General features: G+C 39.8%; 2 protein-coding genes across 7 annotated transcripts in view; both read left to right on the top strand.

The window, feature by feature from the left end:
• CCP110 (centriolar coiled-coil protein 110) lies at positions 1-20,495 on the top strand. Of its 6 annotated transcripts, none has more exons than XM_027810092.2 (16): positions 1-116; positions 2,545-2,696; positions 4,047-4,175; positions 5,611-7,255; positions 8,178-8,302; positions 8,446-8,629; positions 9,322-9,461; positions 9,841-9,957; positions 10,234-10,335; positions 10,615-10,731; positions 11,228-11,307; positions 11,893-11,955; positions 12,885-12,944; positions 13,519-13,601; positions 15,130-15,198; positions 18,159-20,495. In XM_027810092.2, exons 2-16 carry the CDS (start codon positions 2,550-2,552, stop codon positions 18,209-18,211), a joined length of 3,114 nt encoding a protein of 1,037 aa, XP_027665893.2. In that variant the 5' UTR covers positions 1-116; positions 2,545-2,549; the 3' UTR covers positions 18,212-20,495. The 6 variants fall into 6 exon arrangements, with proteins under 6 accessions (XP_027665893.2, XP_055564953.1, XP_055564952.1 ...); XM_055708978.1 differs by lacking the exon at positions 1-116 and adding an exon at positions 1,034-1,295; XM_055708977.1 differs by lacking the exon at positions 1-116 and adding an exon at positions 1,537-1,686.
• Positions 20,496-20,545: 50 nt separating this feature from the next.
• VPS35L (VPS35 endosomal protein sorting factor like) overlaps positions 20,546-27,369 on the top strand; it is a 56,667-nt gene continuing 49,843 nt past the window's right edge. Inside the window, exons 1-6 of the mRNA XM_014282613.3 lie at positions 20,546-20,621; positions 24,109-24,208; positions 25,158-25,325; positions 25,660-25,782; positions 26,136-26,160; positions 27,210-27,286. Coding sequence (XP_014138088.1) covers positions 20,605-20,621; positions 24,109-24,208; positions 25,158-25,325; positions 25,660-25,782; positions 26,136-26,160; positions 27,210-27,286 — 510 coding nt within the window. The 5' untranslated portion in view covers positions 20,546-20,604. The remainder of the gene's footprint in view (positions 20,622-24,108; positions 24,209-25,157; positions 25,326-25,659; positions 25,783-26,135; positions 26,161-27,209; positions 27,287-27,369) is intronic.

Raw genomic sequence — 27,369 nt, 5'->3', positions numbered from 1 at the left:
GACCATAAAACATGGCGCGGGAAGAATAAGGGGTGTTAACCGAAGGAAAGGTACCGCTGCCCAGACAGTCGCGGGAGATCTGTGTGTCTGCAGAGCGCAAAGGTTTTTTTTCCCAGGTATGCCAGCAAACTAACTAGAAGTGTAATATTAGCAGTAATTTTTTCCCACGTAATTATCGCATTTCTATATACAGTGTTATATAGTGTATGCGTTATATAGCTTACTATGTGTATTATGCAGCTAATTTAGCCATTCGTGCCTGCTTACAAGCTAAACCTGAGACGAAATGCTGAGGCAGCGGGGAGGGCCGAGATGCCAAAGGCCGTGGCGGGGACCCCCGTGTCCCCTGCTTGGAGAGCGGGCACCGTGCAGGGGGTACCTTCCGTGTGTCACTGTGTGTGACAGAAGTGTGAACAACTGGGAAGAATCCAGAGGAAAGAGCAACAAGACTGGGATTTTGGTGAAGGCTGAAGAATCTGTGGTTGTTCAGTCTAGAAACAGAATAGTGAAGCAGAGGAAATAGCAGTTTGTGCTAATATAAATGAGGATTTTGAGTAATTTTTTTTGTATGTGTATAATTCTTGCCAACCAAAAGTGGAACAGGCACCAAGCAATCTTTTAAGCTTTATTTATTTATTTATTGAAATAGGTGGGGTAAATATTTGTCCCATATTGTCCCAGCTGACTGTGAGCATCTCAGATACTCTTTTCTCTCTGTAGTTTTGTGCTTCTGCCAGGTGTTTTTGAAGAAAATTCAGACATATGTGTGCAGAAACATAATAAATAATGGAATGTCTAAGGTATTTAAAAATCTTTTGATAAACGACAGCATTTGTTGAGATTAAAGATGGTTTAAAAAACCCCTCAATAATATTTAATACACTGAAGAGAAAACAGATGAAGGACTTGGGTTCTTTTGAAAGAAGAACACCAGCTTTAACGTCTCTAAATGCTCACTGGAAACTAGATGGTTCCATAAATTTAAATTTGTTTCGTCTGGGCCAAGTGCTGGTAGGCAAGCATGTGTTTTCCACCTGGCCAGCCTGGTGGGTGAGGGTGACCTAGTCCTGTGGGACCAGCAGCTGGCTGCCGCCCCAGCCAGAGGGATAGGGTGACCATGGTGACACCGTGGTGCTTTCATCAAAGAGCATATTAACAAGTTCTCATGTTTATCTTTCTCATCACAGCGTGTCCAGTGAGAGCGATACCTGCTGGCGGCACACCTGTGGCCCTGCCTACACAGGGCTGCACAGCCATATGGTATTTAATGTGATAAGGCAGAACCAGGACTTTAGGTAGACTCCACCTGTGCTAACGCCCTGGAGGCCTGGGTGGGCGTCACTGGGGAGCGAAGCACCGTGGTGGCCTTCAGCCCCACCTCGTGCCTCTGAAAACCGGCGCTACCTTTGCCCGGGAGCTCGCCCGAAAATGCCGGATTTGTCCCGCGGGGCTGAGCGCTGGGCAGCCCGACCCCTGGCCCACCCCAGCCCCACGGCCAGGGCCTTTCCTGAGCGCCCGGCCCGGGAGGGGCAGCGCCCGCCCCGCGGAGGAGGAGCGCTGGGCCCGCGGTGCGCGCTGGGCCTCGTAGTGCTGCGGCCCGGCGGGCGGGGGCCGGGAGGCGGCGGGCGGCGCCCGGGGTGCGCGGCGGCGGGCAGCGGCCGGGCCGGGGCTCCGAGCCCCGCGTAGGTACCGGGTGGCTCGGGGGGCCGTGCCCCGGCGGGGGGGACGCGGGGGCGCCGGGCAGGGAGGGCCGCGGGGCCCAGGCCCCGGCCCCGCCGGGGCCGCCTGCTTGCCGGAGGCGGGGGTGGGCCGGGCGGCCGAGGGGAGAGGCGACCCGGCCTGAGGAGCGCTCGGTGCCCCGGCAGCCGGCGGGAGGAGGGCAGTGATCGGCCGAAGCGGTGTGCGAGGGGAACAAAAGCTCTTTAGCAGGCCTTGCCGGTGGCGCTTGGCTGTCGGTTTTACGCCGGTAGGGATGGGCAGTGTGAGATATGTAGGCTCTTTAAGGAAACAAGGTTGTAATGTATGTTTTGGTGGAGGTGTCCGCGTCTGCTCGTACAGGGACATGTCGAGGAGGAGGCTCACGGGAGTGCGACACAAATTCCTTCCAGCGCCCTAAATATAAAGGCTGGTATTGCTTTAATACTAGCTTAATTCTTTTATTTTTCCAATTTGCCGCAGTTTTATTTATTGGGTTTTTTACAGTTGATAGGATCTATCGTGGGAGACCTTAAAGGTTTAGTCTTTGATGGAAATCGTTAAGGTTATCTGTAGCATGCGTAGTTTTGCAAGTCCTGATCATCCTAATACTTGCTTTCTTCTGTACCTGTGGTCATCTTTTTTGCTCATGTATGCAGATTTTATTTTTATATGGGGGGAAAAAACAAAACAGTTTTGCAGCTTTTGCTAATGATAGGAAGAAGGGGAACTTGATTAAGTTTTCTAATGTATAATTTGCTTCTCAGAATATAGTCTTACAGAACCAGTTGTCATGCTATTTTTCGTTCATGGTATTGAAACTACATCTTACTATTCTTTGCTGCTTAGTTAACATGAAGATGGAGGACTATGAAGTATTCTGTAAGAAGCATCTTTCCAGAATCCAAGAAGAGGCAATAAAAAGAGAAATATCTTTCACTGTTCCACACAAAAATATCTCCCTCATTCAATTCCATGGAGTACCTGTGCTTGCCCCTCTGGTAAGGTTGGGGTTTTTGAGGGGTGATGGTGTTTGGTTTTTTTTTTCTTCTCTGCTAACTATGCTGTTGGTACTAGCTTTGATGTCCATCCACATGTAATGATTCTACTGAAGGTACAGCTCAGTGTGAGGTATCGTCTGGCCTGCTGCTTAGTGTATTCTAAGCATTCCTAGCCTTAATTTTACAAAGTAAAGTGGGAAAATGTACTTTTTTTCCACATTGACTACATTGGCTTTAATTTCTTGAAATTTATTATCTTCACAAGGAGAGTTAAAACTTCCCTTGTGTTTGTGGTATTAAACAGATGAATGTTACTGCTGGGCTTAATTTCATGTAGAATCATATTGACATTCCAAATACTGAACACATGAGTTTGTTTAACAGTGTCAAAAAAAAAAAGTGCAAATAGGAAATGCTGAGATAGTTAAAAAGCTTTCAAGTAAATGTCTCTCTTGTATGTGTGTGCAGCTTTTTCTCTAATGTATTTTGCAGGTTCATCAATTATGGTAAGTCATTCTGTGCTTAATGCAAACAGAGCCACACAGAAGTCTGTTGGTAGTTTGTGCAATAATGCAGCTGACTTCCTTCAGTGGTGGGAAGTATGAATGGAGAGACTCTCTTAACATGAATACTCAATAATCATGATATAAATATACATTGGAGACTAAATGATATATTGTAATTTTCTTCATTTACAAATGGGTGGATATTTTAAGGTTTCATAGGAGGAATACATATTTCAACTTGAGACTATTTCATTTTGTAGAACTCTGTGAAACCAATTTTTGTAGATGTAATTTTGACTTTTATCCAAACTACATATTTTAATGTTTTAAAGTAGTAACTTGGAAGACTCTCAGATTCTGGTTCTTAACAGGATCCAGAGGACTGCTTGCATATATTTCTGTCTTGTGAAATTCACCTCTGGTTCAAGAGGGCAAGTGCGAGCTAGTCCTCCTTAAGAGCTTGATAGTTTGGGTGGGAGTAGGAGGATTGGTGACAGGGGGCTCTAAACCTCCCATTTCCATAGAGGACTGAGAAAGACGTCCTACAGAGTCTTTGTCATTTGAAGTTGGTACTGTAGCCTGTAATGTTAATGCAAATTTTTTTATAAATGACCTTTTAAATAAATGTTCATTTACACGTTTGCCAAGAAGGCATTTTGTGCATCTTCCATTTAAAAAAAAAATTGCTTAAAAAGAAGCTGGCATTTAAAATATGCATAAAGTCTTGACTTCGGTGATTGTTCTGTTTTGTTCTATTGTTTTTCTTTCTAATTTATTTATGTAATTCTGTACTGAAATTTGCATTTAGTGAAATAAACCATGTTTCTTACACTATGGGTTGCAGCTTAGCCTTGAAAAGAAAAAGGAAATACAGCAATATAAACAGAAAGCACTGGACCTAGAGACCTGGAGACAGAACTGCCGGAAAAGAGCTTTATTGGATCGTGTTCAGGAGATTCTAGAAAATGTGCAGGTAGTGTTAGTCCAAAACTGAACTGCCCTGCAGCTTTACAGAAAACCTCTACTTACACATATTTTGGGAAGGTGCTGGGGTTTATGTAAACATGGAATTAATAGCGGTTAACTCTCCAGAAGCAGTATTTTCTAGTATTTCATGTTATATGACCAGATAGTTGATGATTTGGTGGTTATATCTATATTCAGTGTAACACATGGGACCTGCTTTTCACTGCTTGTTTTGGTGTATGCAAAAGCCAGACCACACCAGATGACTGACTTGCTTTTGTAACTATGTTCAAACTATGTTTGAAACAACTAGATTGTAAAAATAAATGAACAAAACCCGTGATATTAGAGCTTGCTTTATTTGCAAGCTTATGTTTTAATCAGAAAATAACCTATATTCAACCTTATGATTACAGAATTAAAATAATCTTTGCAACAGCTTGTAGTTCTGTTGTGTGCTCTATAATTTTACTGCAACTGTTTTTTCTTTGCTGCTTCAATGATGAATTTAATAGAGGTTTAAATTGAAAGAGTATTAAATATGTCTAATCAAGTGGTATTATTTGTCGCTGAAACAATTGTAATACAGTCTTTAAATTAACCTGTTGCTTAAACAAGTGCAGTTAACACTGAATTTGTTGTGTTACTAAGGTGGCAGACCTTACTAGTTCGCATTGTTTACTGGGTGTGCATGGCAACAGTCATCTGGCTTGGGATTCGAAGAGCAGACCAGGAACATGTTCAATACAAAAAATATGTTGGCTTTTTTTTTCTTTCTAAAGGTGTCCCCTTGATAATTGATTTGCACAACACACAGGATAACCTATGGGATAGTTGTAGTGTAAAAATCCTTTTAAACAAATGCTGGCTAGAAGTAACATGTAATTCTCACTTAAATAAAGTTTGTCTTCCAAGTAGTTGACAAACAAAACTTCATATTTAATTGTCTCTGGATTAGTATAGAAGTGAACAAATTATTTTCACTATCTTTATTAGAAATTATGCTGATTTGTTCTTAGCTGTCTATAGGTTAGACAATGAAATTTTATTTACAAAATTCTATGCTGAAATTTTTCAGTTTTATATAAACAGGTTTTCATATTTTAAGGGATCTTGCAAGATAATTCAAAGCCATAAAATTAATCAACTATATTCAGACTATCTTATGAAGAAAAGAGCATCTTTGCATTCAGATACTTGGTGTCAGTAAAATTTCTGAACGGGCCATTAGTCAAATCTATATTTTAATTCCAGTAATCTCTTTCTCATTGCAGAGAGCAAGGTATTGTAAGTAATTTGTAGGAAACTGGTAACAGTTGAACTGAAAATTTTTATTGATTTTAAGGTGATAGCATTCTTTTTTTTTTTTTAATTCAAGTGAGGCTTGCAAGAATCTGAGATGTCATCAAAAATATCTGATTATTTTCAATTTTTATTTGCAGATCAGGAAAGGACCTGGTGTGGGTGATGTGAAGGCACAGGAGGCTGAGAATACTTGCCCTGATTCAGATTCAAAAGCTTCAATTGACTTTGCGCCTCTATCAGATGTCAATTTTTCCTGTTCTCCTGAAAGGCACGGTTCCACAGAGCTTGAAAAGACACCAGAACTTACGCCATCAGATACTACTGGGCAGGTGACATCAAATGTGACAGAAGTAGTTAAAGCAGCAGAAGAAAATGTTTTTTCAAAGCAAAGTGACAGTTGCTTCTCAAAAGATATACCTTGTCCAAGGGCTGCATCTCCTGACCATGTGAATAATAAGCTTGCGTCACATGCTTTGCAAAAGCAACAGGGACTAGGAGGGTCGCCATCAGACGAGGAAGTCCAAGATCCATATGTAATGAGTCTTCAGAACCTGATGAAGAAATCTAGAGAGTACATGGAGAAAGAGCAAACCAAGCGTAGCTCAAAAAGTAATTCAAAGAGGAGTATGAATGAAAGTCATTCAGATAAAGAAAATGATGGTGTTAAAACATCTGACTCTGTGAAAGAAAGAACAAAGCCTACAGGCAGAGGTTGCACTGCTCTGACACTTGATAAACCCAGTCTTAATAAATCGAATGCCCTTCTCCAGGGTGCCTCTACTCATACAAATAACACAAGTATGTCCACTTTTTCCAGTTTTTCTAAAGTGGACATACCTACAAGAGTTGGAACACCCCCACTGGTGGATTCGGATTCAGATGAAGAGTTTAAAAAGACTTCTATGTTTGATCGTGACAGTAGCATTGTCAGGAGCCTCACAGGCTCTTATGCCAAATTGCCGAGCCCAGAGCCAAGCATGAGCCCTAAAATGCACCGAAGGCGCCCAAGACCTTTATCAATGGGACATATCATTATAAATAACCCTGTGAATGCCTACGAGTTAAGTCCTAAAGGCAAGGGTAGAGCGATGGATTTAATCATGCAAGATATTGCAGATAAAAATAATGTGTCTGAATCGGTGCCAAAGTTCATGGTGGACTTCACTATGATTTGCCCTAGCAGAGTTCCTGGTGTCAACAGGAATTCTTCAGGCCCTTGTGATGGGTTGGGCGTTGGCAAACCGAATCGCCATTCCTTTGGGCACTTGGAAAGCAAAGGAACGTTGTCAGCTACAGTGGAGGGACAGGTAGTGATGGACAGCAGAGGACCATATAAAGTGGAGACTAGTACTAATATTGTAGCTCCAAAGTTGAATGAGCCATTTGCCAGCAGTCAGTCCACAGTAACACAGAAGCTTCTAGCTGTGAATGAAACCAAACCGTCCACTCTGCTAGAAAATGCTAAATGTAACTCCCCAGTGGAACTCAATAAATCTTATGATGTAGAAAACCCATCCCCGCTACTGATGCAGAGCAAGACTATGCGACAGCAGATGGACACTCCAAGTGTTTCCCCAGCAAACGAGCAGTTTCTAGAAAATAATTTTGAAAAGGTAAAACGTAGACTTGATTTAGACACCGACAACTGCCAAAAAGAAAACGGTCCCTGCATTCTAACAGTTGGAATGGAAGAACAAGAGAAGCAGTGGTTGCAAGAACAGAAATACCCTGGGGGATCAGTTTACATTACCAAGAATGCAGCCTCTGATGCTATGGGAAAAGGTAAAAGATTTCCTGTAGTTGAGGGGTTTTCTTAAACTTATTTCTCAGTTAATAAATATTTTAGAAAAAACCTCAACGGTCATTGATGTTTGTAAGTATGTATATATATAAAAAGGCTAAAATTTTATTGATTGTAAATTACCTTTTTTCAGTAACTTAATTATTTATCTAATTTCCAATGACAAATTCAGAAATTCAGCTTGCTACTTGAGCCATCTTTAACTGCTACAGAATGGAGTAATTGCTATCTTAGGAGTAGCTTGGAGTCAAAACTCATTATAATGGTTTCTCGTAACTTGGTTAAACAATTTCTGAGGAAACATCAGCTAGAACATTGTGTATCAGTTTTGTGAATTCTGTACTTATTCTCAAGGGTATTGTTTGACAGTACAAATATTAATTTCCCATTTGTAGAAATTGGAATTTAGTTTTACTAAGAAAATTATGTCTTATTCTATGAGGTCTAAATAAGACTACTAAAAGAAAAGATAGCCTATGTAAGTTAAAAGAAAATACCTTTTAATGGGTTGCACATCACTATATGGATAATTTCTCTGAATTGCGAAACTGTTAGATCTGTATGTGTCTCTATCAAATCAAGCTGAAGTGGCATAAATAATTTTAATTCACTCAAGCAAGTATACGTATCCTATTCTTACAGCTAGATTTTTTGTGTCCTTATTTTAATAAAGGCTTACATGGTGTTAATGCTGTTCCATTCCCATGCTTATCTCACAAATATGAGCATGCAGATATTTTGAAGGACTGTAGTAACTGATGAGGTAGTGGAAACCTGATATCACACAATAGGTTGTACTTTTTCACTGACGATGCAAGTTATTCCTGTTAAAAGCATGTATGTCTGTGACAAAGATCATGTAAATTTATTTAATACTTGATTCTTTGTAATGTATCTTCTCAGATGATATTTTAAAAACTAAAATGTTGGCCTTTGAAGAAATGAGGAAGAGACTTGAAGAACAGCATGCACAACAACTGTCGATTCTGATAGCTGAACAAGAGAAAGAACAGGAGAAATTGCAGAAGGTAAGGTAGAAAGAGGAAAATTCTACGCAAAGGGCATGTGTGTTGTAATGCAGTTTGTTCGGAAGCAGTTGATTTTAAAATGTATATTCTGTTGCTTCACAGAGTTAGAAAAACAGTCCCAGAGTTCATTCTTTCTTTTGTAGGAACTGGAAGAGCAGGAGAGAAAGCTGACAGGAAAGAAGGTTGCTACAACAGAAATAGAAATTTCCAAAGTGAATATTAACAGTAGAATGGAGTTGGAGTGGAGGAAAAAAAGTGAAAGTGGCTTGCTGGAAAGTGTGCAGTCCCAGCTGAAGACAGTCCATAATGCAAACTCAACCAGCATTGGTAAAACTGAGAGGATAGAACATAGATTAAATGTTGTGATATGTTTTGCTTTAGTGCTTAACTGTACCGGCTGCCCCACTGTATTGATAAATATTCCTGTTCTAGGGCACTTGCTGGTCAGGATATGTGGTGTGGGCAGCTGCTGCTTTCAGCTGTTGACAGCATACGTAAAACCAATTTGCATTGAGTCTTTGTCTAGCTGGCAATTAGTGTGGTTTCAGCTATCCTTTTACTGTTCCATGTATTGCATTTGTTTTATAATTATTATAGGGCATATTTGAGGAAAACAAGCTAAGAGTAAACTTATCAGAGATCAGAGGCGAGGATGTCTGCATCATGTCACAAAAGGTTCACCCTTACACCACGAAGCTGCGCAGCAGTGGGCCAGGCATTCTCATTTGTGTAGAAGCATTAGAGGGGCTCTGCCAAGGGGTCTTGACTGCAAGGAGGTACAGCTATAGCTGATGGGACACCTCTCACCTGTTCCAGAACGCTATGAAATTTTTTGATTTGTCTTCTGTTTAGCAAAATTTGCTAGGAAATGAATCAGAAATATTCAGGTTGCTTCTTGCATATAATTGACCTTGTGAACAAAGCTGCTTGCTACCTCTGAGCTGAGTGTATGTGCACCCATAGTCATTAATTCATGGACAGAAGTCTGTGTTGAACTGTATATTCTGCTTTCCATGCAGGTTTTGCTCATGCTACAACGCCTAACGCCTTTGCTTCCACAAGTGAAACTTCCTTCTTTCTCTGGGGTCCATCAGGTAGTGGAGTTATAAAAACTTCAGTGTCTAGGCCAAGTAACAGGATCAAAACTAGGTGGACTCAGGTAAGGAGGAAAAAAAAAAAAAGATTTATTTATGGTTTAAAAAGCTGTCTAGTTCTTGTAAGAAACTAGTTGCTTTCTAATAGCTGTGCAGTAATAAATCTCACAGAAAAGTTTAGTATCCCCAATGTAGTATTCCTATATTGACTTTGATTACACAGGAGAACTGTATAGGATATTTTTCTTGCAAAATAATCATATAACAATATATTGCTTCTGCTAATTTAATACCATGGTGGGTACTTCTGGCCTAGCCAAAACTTTATCAACAGCTTGTTTCTTACTTGGAAACTTATGCCACATGATTGATGTTATTTGAGAAATAATTTGTAATTCTTGCTTTTTCAATCAAACGTTTAGAAAACTCTTCTCTTCTTTTAAGGTCTTCAGTCCAGAGATACAAATGAAGTTTGATAAGATCACTGCTGTGGCAAAAGGGTTTCTCACTCGTAGACTTTTGCAGACAGAAAAACTGAAACATCTTAAGCAAACTGTAAAAGTAAGATCAGCATTTTATATTATTCAGTTTCTACTACTGGTTGTTGTTGTTGTTCCTGTCTTCAATTGACAGATGAAATCGTGCATTTTCTGCTTTCAGAAGCATTTGGAAATGTCCTGTCATGTGAGCATGTTTGAGTGCTGCGTTGCTCTAATGTCATAAGGTCCAAGTCAAACAGAATATTATATCCTACATGTACATTTTGTAAGAATTGCTTTGTTGTGAAGGATTATGCTCCATGCTTGGTGCTTAATCTTATTTTACTGTCTTTCCCAGGATACTATGGAGTTCATTAAAAATTTTCAGTCTGAAGCTCCGTTAAAAAGAGGAAGTGTTTCAGCACAAGATGCATCCCTTCATGAAAGAGTAATGGCTCAGGTGACTCAATTTAATCTTTTTTTTCCCTCCGCCCCTTAACCATTCTGCTTTTGTAGTATAAATATCTAAAACCTTCACAGTGGCTTTTTTTAAAGTAAAAAATTTAAACTGTGGCTGTGAAGAGAAGATTCCATTTTTGTGCTGACACATTAAGAGAGATTTCAAAATTATTTTTCAAGTGTTTTGTTTAGACTGAAAGTAAGAAGAGCTTGATGATCAGAACCATGGGAATGTTAACTTGACTGGATATTTTATTAATATTTTAATTATTATTTCCAGCTGCGAGCTGCTCTGTATGACATTTATGACATCTTCTTTACGATGGAGGCATCAGAAAGAATGAATATTCTGCGTCATGATCGTGAAGTTCGTAAAGAGAAGATGCTCAGGCAAATGGTGTGTTATATTCAAGAGAATGTAAACTGTTTTAAGACTTTACTGTATCATTTTGCTTTTAAGGATTCTTCCTCACCCAGGAAAAAGTTTTTTAAATCTAAATTGTTGTTTAATTATGCTTCTGTAGGTAACTTCCTTGAAATATAAAAAAAGCGGTTGGTGCAGTAGGAGATTATTATGTTGAAACTTTGAATATGTGGATGTATAAAAATCAGAATGGAAAACATGATGAAAGTAATAATAAGTGCATAACAAGAATTTGTTATGGCACACAAACCTTTTTAGTCTGGTAATATAAGGAAGATCCTTTAGTTTTAAAAAAGAAAAAAACCCTTGAGTTTAGCCTGAATGTGAACTTAGTACTGAAAACACACTGTTGGTTTTGTTGTTTGGGGTTTTTAAAAATTTTATTTCTCTTAAGTAGAGGTAGGCCAGGTAGGGTTAAGCTCAATAAGAGGAGTAACTAGTATTATTGTTGGTTCTTTTGCTTTTTTAGGATAAAGTAAAGAGCCCAAGAGAGAGAGCAACACTTTCAACAGCTACACAGAAGTCTCTGGACAGGAAAAAGTACATGAAGTATGTTAAGTTCTCCCTTTGTGGTGATCAGGGGCAGGGTGCAAAGGATGAGTAGGGAGCATTGGAAATAGTGAAATGTGTTTGGAGTAACAGCTTTTTGCAAACTAACACCACTCCTAGGAAGAATCAATAAAAAAATTGTCTTCAGGTGTATGGTGTCTTACCAATAGCAGTTCGCTCTTTACTTAAGAGATACTGTTTGTATGGGAGAAAAACGTTTGTTCTACGTTGTGCATTTGTGCTCTATTCCAGGGGTGAGCACTTAGTTTATTGTTGATTTTATATATTGTAAAAAGTGCTCCAAGTTATTTATCAGTCTTTCTAAAGAGTGTAGCAATAGGGATACATTATTGGTAGAAAAGTTTTTTTGGGGCATGGTAGCCAGCATTATCCTGCAACACAAGTGGACTGAACGGTTGTGTCACACTTGCTTGTTGAGTACAAAGTGATAATCTGTAGTGCTGCTCTGGCAGTATTACATGTAGATGTCGATCCTGTTGTAGGTTTTCTCTTACTGTTTCTGTTTAAGACCTAGAATGATGATTTTAGAATTTAAATACGTTTCAATTCTTTTTATTTCTTTAGGGCTTCAGAAATGGGAATGCCCAGTAAAAAAATAATCATAAAACAAAAATCTCCTGAAAGCCGGTGAGTGAAGATTACTTGCATTAGGATGCCTTTGAAGAACTGCCTTATAGTAATAGATTCTTTGATCTGCACTGCTGACTTGCCATCAGTCAGCTCAATTCCTGCCCCTAATATGACAGACAGTAATTAAATTTGTTTTAGCATGATCTGAGAGATGGTTTTATTAGCTCATTAGAAATTACAAAAGATTCAGTTCTGAAATTTTATTTTCAAAAATTATTTACTGATGGCTTGAAATCTCTGTGTTCAGGTTCAAGGTTTTTCTCCGAGATACACTATTAGAATCTCTTAAGCTTCTGTTTGGCATATTACTTCTCTTAACACCCTTTACTTTGCCATGTAATAATTGATATGCTTATCTTTAGAAAGCTGTCAGACAAGAAGTGACTTTCTGTTGTGAAGTAAAGTTCTTGCTCTTAGGTTGTGTGATTGTTTGCTTAGATCACAGAAGTCAGGGTTCAGTACTTGCTGTTCAGGAAGACAGCAGCTGTTCTATGAGGCTTGTCTGCACCTTTTTCTAGTGTAAAGAGTCAGATACCTGGCAACTCTGAAAAACAGTTTTTGTGCCGTGCTTACCCAAAAGTTTTGAACAAGTGCTATCTATTAATACAGTTCAATCTTCAATGACTAAATTTAAGCAATTCAGTCCTTTTTTCCAGTATGTTCTTATCAATGACTAGAAACCCAAGGCACTGTTCAGGGAGTTTTCTCGATGTGCTTTTTTATATGTTTCAAATAGTGGAAATAGTAATCCTATTCTGGGATTTTAATTCCTGCCACTTTTGCCTACATGTCGTCTGCATTACAGAACCCATTAGCCTTTCTGAATTTTTTTAATGTGAAACAGCATGCATAATTCAGTATTCCTTATGAGATATTTGTTTCTTAAAGACAGGAAGAAGCACTAATAAAAAATTGTGTTTTAACAGTGTACTTCAACCAAATCAAGGACAGAATGCCCCAGTTCATAGACTGCTATGCCGACAAGGGTAAGAGCACAGCATGTTTATAGTCTTAAAGATGACAGTAAATGTGAAGTGCAAGAGCACAGTGATTCCTGAATAATATTTACACATACTGGTGCAACTGTTGTTCAAAGTAAAAATAATTGCTTCTCACAGTATGTTGAGAGTGTGATGAAGCTTTGTTTTACCCTATACTGCAAGAAAATATTTAGTGTTCTCATCCTCTTGTGTATTGTCTTCATGTACACTGTGTTCCAACATTTCTATTTGTAACATTCATTTCATGAAGCTTTGCTTCCACTTAATGAAATATCTGTATTTTTAAATGTAGACTGTAATGCCACAGTATCTGAACTGAATCAGTTTCTTGACTAGAATTTAAAAAATATGTTCATGGGGAGATGTCCTCCTATTTAATGTTATCTACGTAAACCATAATAACATCAGTAGGAATTGTACACGTACTCAGGAGGAGGTTCTGTGGAACACGATAAGAATGTTTCCATGCCAAACACAGTTTGATAGTGTCTTTATATTTTTAGATACAGCCTTTAAACTTTGTTGCAAGTGACTTATTAACTCTTTTATATTTAATTAGAACCCCTAAGACCTCAATGAAGGGGGTTGAGCAAAATAGAAAGAAGGCCTCAGAGAGCAGAGTGTCTAACAAAGCTGTTTCAGGTGTGTAGAAAATTGGTGTTTGGATCTTATAGTAAATAAGTTACTAGTATCTAGAAAAAGTAAACGGACAATATGTTGTTTTCCTTTTCTTGTGCACCTGCTTTGCTATGTCTTAAATCTAACCTATCTCTTTAATCAAACATGTGCTGGTAACTTAACCATCCACTTTCAAATTCTATAAACACAGGATATAGAATGTACTGCACAGCTCATTTGCTTTCACTCACCAGATGCCCAGTCATTAAACAAGCTTGCCAGATATATTCACTGTAACTGTTTGAGAAGCTAATAGTAGTCAAAATAGAATTGGATTAGAACCTTGATGTCATTTGCTTCTTAGTTCTGGACACATGTAACTTGTCTTCAACATGAAGCCTACAGAAAGGACAGGAAGGGTGGTTTCGGACTTAGCAGTGGGCGCCCAGTCATCATACTAAAATTATATGTGTTACTGTAGCATCTTACAAAATGTTTGAGTCATAATGACCCAGTTTTCAAATTGGAGTATTCCTGTGCATACATACAGAGATTACTGATTGGTTACCTGTTACTAAAAAGGTTTGATAATTGTATGAAAGCGCTCAGTTTCCAGCCTGTTCAGGTATGAAGGGAATAAAACACTATGGAGCATCTTACACAAATTTAAGTGACAAACCTTTATTTATCAAAAGGTAAAATGATTTTTAGGTTTTAAAAGTGTTTAAGATCTTAATTACACTTTGTTCTCAAATAAGAGTTCCAGAAGTCAAGTACAAAAATTGGGAGTTTTGGGGCTCAATAAGGCAAATTTATAATGTGGTAGGATTTCAACTTTTTTTCCATAGTGACCTGAATTATATTTAGCTATCAAGCATAAAACCTGTCCTATAAGGTAAATTCTTATTTATTACTGCCCTGGAGCAATGCTGGCAGAGGGTGTCTGTAAGTTTTAGTGCAGGAGTGTTTGGGCTTTTTGTAGCACTTTGTGAAGTCAAGACAGGTGGCCATAGAAGGATGTATTGTAAATAACCATGCATACATATCTGTACCATTTAAGTTTGAAGAGAGGAAAATGAAAAAGCAAGCAATGAGATTAGAACCAAGGTTTGTTCATTTATTTTTCTGTTACAATTTCTCTCAGCAGTACTGTCACCACTGAAATGGAGCAAAGCAGTTCAGCTGCACCCAATGGCACTAAAGAAAAATGAGCAGAAGCAGTAATAATCTCTCTGAAATATAAAGAAGAAAATAAAGTAGAGCAATACCATTTTAGCAACCAGAGCTAGCCATTAAGACAAGTTTTTATTGGCAAGTTTGCAAAATTGCATCTGGTATTAACTAGTGAATGAAGGTGCTGAAGAGCAGGGACAACAAAACAGGCAAGACCTCTACCAGTGACAGTATTGCAGAGGTGGTGAAAGAGTAGGAACGTAATGGTGGTGTCAGTGTCAAGTTTAGCACTGATGTGAGATTTGGATGCCATCCCCAATCTCATATAATTCATGCTCAGCTCGTAATAATCTACAGTGTTTTTTACGTTTGCATCCAGCATCAGGCATCCAATTAAAGCATTCTTTCTCAACTCTTCTGTGTTGGCAGTCTGTGCTGCTCTTGTTAGGTAAGTCCCCGAGTTTCTCTCAGTCATAATTAAGTCATGACAGTTGATTCTTGACAAGGAAAAGAATCCTTTGAGATATCTCTAGATTTCTCTTTGCCTTTCCTTATTGCCATTTGTGGAATATTGGAAAGCTATTTAATGCCTCTGTGGTGGCTGCGTTGGAACTTAAAGCAGATGCATCTAACCAATTGTATGCTGCCTAGTTCTGGTTGCACAACATAACCTCATTTAGTGTTTGGACATTGTACGTGTTCCCATGGTGTAATACCAATAGATCCATATGCTCCTTTATAAATAAGTAGACTACTAAATGTTGTCTATTCATTTAGTTGCACTAAATGAATAGAAATGCATTCTGAAATTATTAGATGGGGAACACTTGGTGTGAAAGAAATCATCTCCATAGTTTTGTGATAATGAAAAAACCCTGAAGAATACATTTAAACAGAACATGGTTTTCTTTATATATGGATAAACTGCGAATAGTGAAAGGCTTGGCAGTATGTTGAATAGGGTTTTTTTGTTAGTTTTTTTTTAAATGTTTTTTGGAAGTGATAAAAGTGTCTTGTTCAAGAGAGATCCTTGAAAGTCATCTGCAGTGAGGCAAGAGGTTCTGTCTTGGAAAGACCATAGGCAGAGAAACTCTAATCTCAAGTCAATTTTAAAAGAAAATGTAAAAAGCCAAAGAAATGCCTATGCTTCTCTTCTTTAAGTAGAAGTTGAGTATGTCAGAAAACAAAGACTTGCAGCAGTGGCTTGGTCTAGGTAATGCAGAGATTTATTTATGTCTGCTGTACTCCTAACTCATAATATTTTGATTTGTTTGTCTTCATTCATCCCTGACTCCTAATTAAATTGTGCTTATTAGAGGGGCAAAAGGGAAAGAGGGTGAGTAGAATACTGCGATTATAAATACATTCAAATTAGACATGAGTCAGACCCTCAGAAGAAAACAATGATGTACTCATCTAGCTTCTCTTTTTTTCTTTCTGTTCCATTCTTCTGATTTGTTGTTTTAAATTCTGTCTGCAAAGTGCTTGGTAGCTTTAATACCACTCTGATTGTTGCCTTTTTCTGGCAAGAAGACATTTCATTTAGGAATCAGCTGACAATCCTTATTTTAGTTTTTGTTCTTTTGTACTCCTTCATTCCAGAGTTCTGTGCTAAAGAGAAAAGTATGAACTAATACATCCTTAAAGAGTCTTATATGTTGATTTTTTTTAAAAAAATATTTTTTATTTAAAGTATTTTAAATAGGACCAACATGTTTAGTCAGTAGCCTGTGAGCTGTGCCAGGCAGGGCATTTAATGGGGTCTGATTGTGTTAGAAGGTGGTTGAGATCAGGCTGCTGCTACAACTAGACCTATTCATCTCCTTGGTGTCCACCCAGTCTGAGTCAGCGGTGTGGAAAAGAATGATGAGGCATGAGCCGCACACGGTGTTTGGGTGGCAGCAGCACTTGGCCAAGCATGGTCTTTCCTGCGTGCCTGTCCAGGCTGGGCAGGGAGCAGATTGCCCGTGTGAGGTGGTTTGTGCTGTGAAGTGTGTTAGCGTTCAGGCCAGCGCTTAAGGAAGACGTCAGACTTGCTGTGTATGAATAGCAGGTCAATTGTATGTCGCAGGAGAGGCCTCATGTAATTGCTCCTCTGCCACTGGAAAAGGTTGGGTGATAATTGTATTCAGAAAGTCTGTTAAGTCTTTTTAATAAAATTTGGCTTCCAATTCCTTAGTCTAGATTGCTGGGTTTTTTTACACTTCCTTTTACTGTCCTATTATGTATGTGAGGTTTTTGTAGAACTTGGAGTGCACTTGAGGAGAGTGAAGAGGTAGTGTTAAGTCACTAATAAAGCATCGTGCCTGTCAGCCTGGTTGTTTGTCCCATGAGATCACAGGTGAGCTGAAGGGTACAGCACTGGTGAGAATGCCTTTTTGTTTAGTGGGAAACGAGTGTTCACATGGGAGGGACCCTGCTGTGGTAAGGTCTCTGTGGGCATTTCCAAAGCTGCTTTGCACTGTGCTGAATGTAGCCCTTGGGCACCTGTAAGTAACCACTGCAACTCTGACAAAGAGTAACTGAAGAGTCTAAAAAGGACTGGCACTTCCTTTGTCACGTTCATTTAATTGCCTGGTAATTATTTCTTTTCCATGGCTGTCTTCCATTTCCACTGCTCTGCACCATGTGGTATGATTGTCACTGCTTTGTGTAAGTGTTTGCTCACATTGCTGGACACTTCCAATAATTGCCTGAACCTAACAAATGCTGAGTTGTGCTAGTTTTTAGCAGCCTGCAATGCTAAACCCTTATTACTGGAAGATACTTGTGCTATGCATAGCACAATATGGCTTTCAAAAATATATATATGTATGTATATATTTGTTCCATGTAGAAAGACTGATCTATTTATTGGGGTTTTTTAATACTTGAGCAGCTTTCCTTTTATAAGAGCTCTGCCTCATGACTTTATTCGTACTGCGCTTTTAATTCTGGTTGTGTATATCAACTTATGGAAACTTACAAATGTCTCTTGGCAGCTGGGGAAAAGGAAAGATTTATTTAAAATATCTGACTTGTATATTTTTTTTAATTGCTACTTTGTTTAAAAGTAGTACATAGCATAATTAATCTCTTGGTGATGTGACAGTCTTATCTTTTAAAAACTTCGGAGTTGTAGATGTTTTAGAGTAGCAGAAAAGATGGAATTACTTGAGGAAGGAAATACTATAAAATGCTGTTACTTTCAAACCTATGGGTAGTTCTTGTAAGGCATTTTGGATGTAAAATTATGAAAACAGTAATTTTAGAAATAGAAAGCAGTCATTTTAGAAATAGCCACTGAATATATTAAACTGCTTAAAAAATATTTGTCTTAAACTTTTCCAGCTATTTTTGTTGGATAATCCTGTTACAAAACCTGGTACTACCGATTGTGAAATGGTAATGTTTCTACTTCACTTTTAGGAGCATATGCAGGAAGAACCCAAAGAAAGAAGCCAAATGTTGTGACAATTTAAGACGACAGCACTCGCTGGGATAAAATGGCTGTTTTTTAATGATGGCATTCTCAGTACTGATTCAAATACTGCATCTTCTATACGCATATGTATATTTAGAAATTATAAACGTTGTCATTTCCAGACAATGACACAATAATACTGATAATACAATATAATACAATATAATACAATTATATTGAAGTAATAAAGGGCTTTGAAGCTCTAAGACTTGTGGAAAAATTGCATGTTAAAACTTACTATATATTCATACTACTGTGTATACATAAGATTCATAATCTTGTTTATTTAAAGACCACCACAGGGCACTATTAAGTTGACTTTTTCACTTGCTCTTATCCTTGTGTCTGACATATGCTTTTTGCGTTACTTAGAATTGCAACTTCTGTGTATGATTGCCACCGTAAGTTGTGTGTATATATTTTTGGTTTCATACCATAAAGTTAAAGCAGTTAAATAAGGGGGGGGGGGGGGGGGGGGACACGGGGGGGACCCACCTTAATTCAAACAAAACCAAGCTCCTACATCAGTGAAATTTGTCAGCAGCCTTTTTGAATGTACTTTCTGTATGAATGAGATTTACCTCAGTTAAAGGACTAATGGCCAAAATGTTTTGCGTTTCTGACTTGGACAGAGGTGGATCCAGATCAGCTGCTGGGCAGACAGACGAACCGAAACTGCATGTCTGTGCTGTGGTAGATCAAACCACTGTGCTGAAAGAGTCCTAGGATATTTTTTTTCCTTGCTGTTTACTACACTTTCCTAGGGAAATAACTTTTGGCCAATATGAGGAGAAGTGTACGTACTACAAAAAATTCTGAAGGCAAGATTTTAATTGTTTTACCATTTTAGACTTACAAATGATTGTCCATAATAATAATTCAGATCTTACGTTTCATTGATGGCAGTTGCAGTTTTTCTGAGCAGTTTCTTTTCTACTGTGATCCAACAGGCTCTTATACTGAAACCATGATTTTGGGGGGAATCCCTACCAAATCCCAACAAACACACTCTCGTATTTATGAAACTCATAACATTAGAAGGTCATGCTCTTATTTTACCTTAGTCTTCCTAGTGATGGATATTATCCTTCAAGTTGAGGGGAGCAGAATTCTGTAACTTACTGTAATGAACTTGGGACATGATGTTAACATTCAGAGTCCAAGAGAGAAAAGCTTGGCTGTAAGTCTTCACAGTGCTTACTCTTTTGTTCTGTAACAGTAGTAGTAGAGAACTGACAATGGGAATGTGAAATGGGTTATGTTTTATTACTTCCCCAGTATGGGTACAATGCAGCACCCTAACTTTGGAGGCTTTGTAACATGTTGACATGGTTATAAGAGAAGACTGACTGAAAATTTGGTTGTGTTAAACAGTCGGCATGGAAGAGAGACATGAATGGTGGGATGAGGAGAGTCTTCATGGGCAGTGATGCATGAGTTGGTTTGCTTGTGGCATTAGTTGGGGCTTTTATGTCCCCCCAAGTCTGTCCTCTGCAGCTAGTGACATCAGTAAGTTACCCAAATTGCATACTTGGGGAAATGGCAGAATTGCTGCCAGAACACTTTGAAGAATGACACTGCTCGGTGGCTCTTTACCATGGTGTTTCTTTGAAAGTTTAGGTGGCGGGTGTGTGTGTGTTCCTCTAACGGTGTACATTTAGGAGTTTACACCAGGTGGAGGGCCTGCCTCTCAAACAAAACACTGTGGTTCTCTGAAATTTCAGACATAATACAGAAAATGCCCGAGGCAAGCTTCCTACTCACCCAGTATGGCTTCCCGGCTTTCCTTAGGAGTAGAAAACACCTCAAGAGGAGGAAAAAATTTGGAGTAACCTGTGTCACAGGTGACAAAACATGCTGTTGATATACCCGTGCTAAAGATCGATGTTTTCCAAGGATGTTTTATGTGCTGTATTTATTATTAGCATAGGCAAGGTGTCGATGTCGGGATAGGTTTAGCTGAAGCGCTAGTGCAGTGGCTGCCCACCTGCGGCTGTCACGTCAACCCCTTTTGCTTTAAGCATGCCTCCACTACCTGTAATAAAACATCGTAGCACAGTTTTTTTTAACTTTCATGAGGCCTTTCTCTTGACAAGTGCCAGATTTTGGGTTTGTACTTGATGTTTTGTATTTATACCTATTTAATTTAATCTTTTTATTTCGCGTGGAGTTGTGATATCGTTATAAAAGTGTATTTATTTTTGTACTTTTATTTCATTTTCACCAGTCTTGCTTTTTACTCAAAACATACTGCATAATAAACGTTAAATCTTTAAAAAAGAGCGGCATTTCTTCTTCTTTTTCTCCGTTGGTAAATCGCGGTGTGCGATGGGGCGGGGCCGCGGGGCGGGGCCGCGGGGCGGAAGCGGTGCCGTGTGACGGGGCGGCAAGATGGCCGCCTTCCCCTGGTGAGGCGGCGGGCAGGGCCCGGGGAGGGGGCGGGGGACGCCCCTCGCTGCCGGTGGGGTGCCAGCGGGGGCCGGTCTTGCCGGGCCGGGACTGGGAGGGCCTCGCCTTCGGTGGTCGGCAGCGCTCGCCACCCGCGGGGGCGCTTCCTGCGCGGCGGCTGGGGCGGGGGCCGGGCGCTGGGGCAGCCTGGAGGCAGAGATGGGTGTAACGCGCTGTGTTTACATCGAGCTACGCGGGGTGCCGGGGCGGTGGTGCAGCGCCGCACCCAGGCTACGCGGGCGGTGCGGGGCAGCGGGCCGTGCGGGCTGAAGGCGGTGCGGGGCAGGGCGGGCCCGCTCCCCTCAGCCCGGCGGGGCGAGCCCGCTCCCCGCAGCCCGCTCCCGTCAGTCCAGCGGGGCGAGCCCGCTCCCCGCAGCCCGCTCCCCTCAGCCCGGCGGGATGAGCCCGCTCTCCGCAGCCCAGCGGGGCGGTGTGTGCGGTCCGGCCGCGGGGGGGCGCTGGCGCGGCGGGCGGCTGCCGGGGCCGCCTTTCCGCGGCAGGGCTGGGTGTGCGGAGGTGCTGCGCTGGCGCGGAGCAGCGCGGAGCGTTGCGCAGGGCGGTGTGACGGGACGGGAGGGACAGGTTCATGGTGGCGGGGGGCCTGTCGCCTGCCCGCGGGGGCTGCCCCGCCGTCGCGGTTCCTGGAGTGGACCCGGCGGGCAGCGGTGGCTGCGGGGCTGGGCGCGCTGGAAACCAAACCGGCTGCAGAACCAGAAGCAACACGCAGCCGGTGCAGCCCCTTAAAGTATGAGGATGCTAAAAAGATGTTCCGGGCCTGCACGCTGTCAGGCTGGAGACCATCCCTCTTACTCATGTGGCTAATGTGCAAGCAAACTTTGGTGTTTAATAAAGTGGGAATAATTAGTGCATTTAAAAGTCATTGCTAGTGGAACCAATCGAGGCTTTATGAAAACAACAGAACTAGGCTTTTTGAAATAAATTCACTGGGGAATGAAGTACAGCAGTCCCAGGAAAAGATTGTTTATCTGGAGGAGAGAAGGAGATTGGCAGTCAGGTGGGTGGCGAAGGCTTGGAGCGGTGGCAATACGGTGGTGCTCATGTGTGTGAGAAGGTTTAAAAAAAGGTTTAAAAAGCCCCTGTTAAAACAGCACCTGCAAGCGGGGGTGTACCCTGCAGTATGCGCTGGGGCTGGAACCCTGCCTTGGCCAGAGTCTTATTTTTATTTACCCTGGGAAGCTGGCTGCACTGCAGTGGCTGAGCAAGGGAAGCGTACTCTGCTTTCCCTGCGAGTAAGTGGGACGTAATGTCAGAGCAAGCTTGAACTTGTCCCCCATGTTACGTATGTTACAAGCTGTCTTACCACTTGAATAGCCACATCGTAAATGTACTTTTTAAAGGCTTACTTGAAGGGTGAACAGCTCTTCTTTGTTCCCTTGTGTGTTAGACTTCCCCAGGGCTGCCTTACATTAATTATCGTTGGAGTACGATTGATTTTGGCCTGGGAGTGGTGTGCCAAGCTTGAGCTGTCAGTGACATCTTTCTTTACTGCTAGTTTGGAAATATCTGTAGAGGAGAGCTATGGAAATACTGACAGAACTGTAACGGAGCAATAGAGATGTTACAGTCGGGCAGCCAGAAAGAGCTTGAAAGCTTTTTCACCCAGATGCTAATTAACCTGTGAAGCAAGTGAGCAAGGAGAACCATTGAATCCTGGGGCAATAACAAATTAAAGAGACTATTCATATATAAAGGAAAGGAGCTTGAGATCAAGAAAACAAAAGGAATAAGCACATGAATTTCACTGGACTCTTTTCTCTTGCTCGGCTATATCTCATTAGGTGTCAGAGCTTCTTCCTGAAGTAACACAACTGAGAATTAAACTCTTTCTTAGTGTATTTTTAAATGAATCTAATTTTTTGTGGGTACGTAGTATCTATAGAAGAGCTGGCTGCTTTGCAATGCTGAAATTCTTCAGCATTCAGTTCTTCAGTTAGGTCTCTGGGTAGGAATGGAATCCTTTGAAAGTCTGGATTAGTTTTTGTGGCAAAGATGTGTATGATATGGGGGGAATACTGTTTGTTCTCGTTAGGAGTCTGATTAAAGAAACCTTTGTGTATCCACTGGTTTTACCCATTCAGCTAAGGCCTTATAAATACAGCACATACAGCCTTAGGAACATTCTCAGGATCCTGGATGAAACAGGAAAGAACAGTTAGCTGCCCTGTGTCTTTCAAAGACTAAAAAAGAAATCAAGAACTTGTGGAGGGCAGAATGTAGAGAAAACCTTTTCAAATATATTTTTCTAGATTTTACTTGGATCTCTTTTTGCATTAGTACTTAACTATTGCTACTGTTAAAGGGAGGTACCATGTGATAGCTATGATGGCAATTGTTTTAGGAAGCAGCTGTCCTGTGTATTTTTGTGAGTTTGAATTTTTATTTCCCAGTTTAACCATTACTACTACTCATACAATTAAAAGGAATTGCTTTCATATATTGATGTGTTGTCAGAGATACTAGGAAGCATTTGTAACTCAAGTCACTTTTGAAATTGTTATCTGATGCTAGTCAGAAAGTTTTAATCCCTCTTTTTTGCCTTCCTACATTGTCAAGTGTGCTTTAAAAGCCTTTTAAAAATAGAAATTTATATTTATATTTGAGCAATTAACACCAGGATGAATAATCTATTTTATAAAAAAGCAGCGTCCTTAAACTGTGATTGATAACTTAGTGTGTGTTACTGTTAATTCCTAGTGGCAATGTTGTTTTACTCAAATGCTTCTATTTGTGTTCTTTTCTGTAATCAAGTCTTTTTTAATTAGAGACGGAGGCCATAGTTCTCACAGTTCTCTCTTAATAGCAGATTAAAAACAAAACCTGAAATGTGTATGTTTTTTGTGATTTATTTCACTTAAAGACATACTTAATTTTTATACATTTATATAAGGACTTACCCACAGTGGAAACATATGAGTACTGATAAGGTATAATTTGACTTTTACAACTTGTACTATGAGATGAACAGATAGAAATAGATTTCTCAGGGAAGAGCTTTGCAGCTACATAAGTTAATCTGTGCAGTTCCTCATTATATTTGTGCTTGATCACTCGATTTCTTCCCTTGTGTTGTCATACTTGCATTTTCCTTTCACTCTGACTATCCAGTTGGAAAGTTGTGTTTAATAATCGCCATCACCCGGTCACACATACAAATGCTTGGTGAAACTGCCCTTTTAATGTTTAATGGAATGGAAGAGAATCCAGCTGTAGGGAAAGAATACAATTGGATGACTGAAAGTAAAGTTTCTTCAGTTTTATTTTATTTATCTCAGTAGAGAAAGACATTTTGGTCCTTCAATGACTTATTTGTCAACATGTGTTTCTTTTTGTAAACATGCCTCCATCTATGTGGACGTAGGATGTATTTCTCTGTTCATAAGTATGTGATTATTTATATGCACTTACGCTTTGCTCTTGCTTTTCAAGGCATGCGAGATCAAGAAACTATGTTTCAGAATCTGAAGTGTGCAAACTGGAGTCTGTACCCTTGGATTTTGGTGATTACCATCCACTAAAACCCATTACAGTGAGTTTCTTTTTGTGCTTTTGGAAAATGAATATGAATTAAAACTGCTTGGGTTCCTTTTATTCTCTTTCTTGAAAAGGCTTTGAAGTTGGTGGTGATGCTAGTGAAGTTGCTTTCTATGTTAGTGGCCTGTTATTTTAGAGGCATCAAGGTTTCTTCTGTTTGTCCTTTACAGAAATTTACTAGTGCTGTTATGTGTCAAAAACAGTCTCCTCCCGACAAATATAGCATTCCAGCTTGTGGGTTTTCTTGGTTGCATTGAATGCTGAATAATGGATAAGTTTAAAATCAGATTGTTGCATTACAAATAACCTGCGTAATTGCTTGATGTAAGATTTGGGTTTGGGTTAACTTCCAGTCAGCTGTATGCTTTGAAACATTTATTGTTTCTTTAATGTATGAGAGGCTTTTAAAAACGTGGATGTACAAAAAAAAAATCCTGCTTCAAAGAGATGATAGTCGTATGCTAATGAATGATAAATGGACAGCAGCTTTTACTGAGGAAGGTCAGGAGGGAGGTGAGACGGAGGCCTTAAGAATAGATTTAATGTTCCAGCTTGAGTATCATCGTACCAGAAAAGTAAAGGTGAGACTGGCAGGGGGAATCAAAGAGCAAGAAAGAGGTAGGAGGAGAGGGACAAACCCGATAAAATAAAGGAGTGGTGCTGGAAAGAAATTTAGAGTGCTTGTTCTTACGGTTCTGTAGACCCAGAATTGGAAGGGTGCGGGGGGAAAGGTAATGAAAATGCTATTGAAGAGTGCCTCCAGATTCAGGGAAAAAGCAGGTGCTTCCATTTAAATGCTGATGCTTCTTGTAAAGAGTTTGTTTGTTGGTCCTTGCTGTCATTGTAACAGCGCGATTTCTATAGCATGTATTTTGATAATTTATTGAAGAAAATAGGGGGAAGAGAAAGCCTTTTTGCTGAGTAGTTTTGAACTTTTCTTTTAGGTTACTGAATCCAAGACGAAGAAGATGAACCGGAAAGGAAGTACTTCTTCTACCTCCTCTTCTTCTTCTAGCTCTGTGATGGACCCACTGAGCAGTGTATTGGACGGTACCGACCCCTTGTCATTATTCGCAGCAGCCGCAGATCCTGTGACTACTACTGCTACCATGGTAAAACTGGGGGCAGTTAACTCCACTAAATAAAAAAAAAAACAAAACCAGAAAGCAAACCCTGCATAAAATATATTTGTCTCACCAATTAGGAGGTTAATGCAAATAGGAAATACCCTGTATTAATAGAATAACGTATTCTTATTTACCGATATTTGTCTGGTTTATGTTGACATATTTTTTAAAATGTGGATTATTTCTTTTAATATTGTAACTTTGGGAAGGATCAGTTAGCACTTGAAACATTAAGTTAACCTTTAGCAGCCTTCTCTCTTTTTTTTTTTTTTTTTTTCCAGATTTGTATTTAACATTTGCACTTCTACTCCCCTCATAGGATAGTACACGAAAGAAACGGGATAAAGATGACAGCTCAGCAGTAGGAGGTGACTTTGAACCATGGTCAAGCAAACGCGGTGAAATCCTTGCTAGATACACAACAACAGAGAAGCTCTCTATTGTAAGTGGCAGCTTCTCCAGTTTTATTTGTTTGTACTAGACCTTTAATTGATTTTGGATGTTGCTGTTTTGCAATGATTTCATGAGTAAATACTAGTCCTCTATATTTCAGTTTCGCTCTTGTAGAAAGCTGTACCACAAGCTGTCACTTACAAAGGTTGTTGTGGAGCCAAGTCCAAAAGTCTGTTGATAATTAGAAGCCATCACTTTGTCTTTATGTAACAATACAAATGACTTCTGGTCTTGTGTCTAAAGGATTAGAGGCTTAATTAGCAGTGTAATTATCCTCTGCATTCTTGGAATGCTAGTGAGTGCTGTTTTCTAAAAGTCTGCTTTTTTTCTGTTTCTTCACAGAATCTGTACATGGGATCTGAAAAAGGTAAGCAGCTTCTTTAACAGTAACAAATGTTGCTTGAGGTAGGGTGCAGTGACAGGTTTGTGGTCAGGAATAGTTGAAATGTGGTTTCCTGTCCTCCCCCATTCTGACACATGGTTGGATCTGTGTTTTTTTGTGAATAAGAATTCTGTTGGATTTTTACTTAAAACAAATATTGAAAACAAACCACCCAGCCACCTTGTCTTGTATTCCTGTAGGCTAATAAATTTTGATTATATGTTGTGGAAGGGAATGGAATTCACTCCTTCCACTGTAGCTTAAAACTTTCTTCCATTTAAAGTGAGCAGTGATGTTTTGAGGATCATGTTTATCAGCCCTTCTGCTTGCTGGAAGGGAAAGCAAACAAGTCTCTTGGGAACTTGCTCAGTTACTCTCTTTACATGAAAGTGGAATGATTTCAACTGTATGCTGAGTGTTCAAAAAAGAACCAAATGTTAAATATTTTATTATGTTTTCCAGTGAAGCAGCTCTGGGCTGAGTAGTCATAGCTGATTGCATAGTAAATCAGAGTTCTTACATATGAGCAAACATGCAGCATTTCAGCTTCTGCAAAAATATGAAATACTTTTTTGGAATGAGGACGGTTAAATACTGAAACAGGATGTCCAGGGAGAGTTGTCACAAGTATCACATCTCCACCCTTAGACATTGTTAAATTGACTGGGTGTAACCCCGTGCAACCTGTTACAACTTCACAATTGGACCTGCTTTGAGGAGGAAAGTTGGACACAGACCTCCGTAGGGCTTTCTTTTAACCTAAATTATCCTACAATTCGATCCAGTGGTTCTTTCCTTACCACAGCACAACTTGCATGAAAATCCATTTATATTCAGTTTTGCTTACTTGTCATTCCCTGTTCAAAGTGAATGAACTGTAGGTATGTTTAAATGTGACTTCAGGAATAGTCACAAAATGAATCAAATCACTTGTCTTCTGTGTCTGATTGTGTCAAGCTTCTTCAGGTTTGTTTCCTTTTAGAAGTCCCAAGTGTTTAAATGTTAAAGAAACTCAAGCATATAATTCTTTACAGGAAAAGCTACAACTACTGGCTCAGCAGTTTCTGAAAAAGTGAGGACAAGGTTAGAAGAACTGGATGATCTGGAAGAGGTGAGAAAGTTTTCTCATCCAATTACATCACCATTTTAAAAGTGAAATACATTTGTGAAATAGAAATCTTTTATGAAACCTCT

This window comes from Falco cherrug, chromosome 4 (genome assembly GCF_023634085.1).
Source record: "Falco cherrug isolate bFalChe1 chromosome 4, bFalChe1.pri, whole genome shotgun sequence".
In the NCBI taxonomy this organism is placed as follows: domain Eukaryota; kingdom Metazoa; phylum Chordata; class Aves; order Falconiformes; family Falconidae; genus Falco; species Falco cherrug.
This window is presented reverse-complemented; position numbering and strand designations above follow the sequence as displayed.

Bases quoted from the DNA above. Each gene is read 5' to 3' on its own strand.
- CCP110 (XM_027810092.2), top strand. From the start codon at position 2,550: ATGAAGATGGAGGACTATGAAGTATTCTGTAAGAAGCATCTTTCCAGA. The intron at 10,732-11,227 runs GTGTGTTATATT...TTGCTTTTTTAG, and splicing joins AGAAGATGCTCAGGCAAATG to GATAAAGTAAAGAGCCCAAG. The intron at 13,602-15,129 runs GTGTGTAGAAAA...GTTTGCATCCAG, and splicing joins GTCTAACAAAGCTGTTTCAG to CATCAGGCATCCAATTAAAG.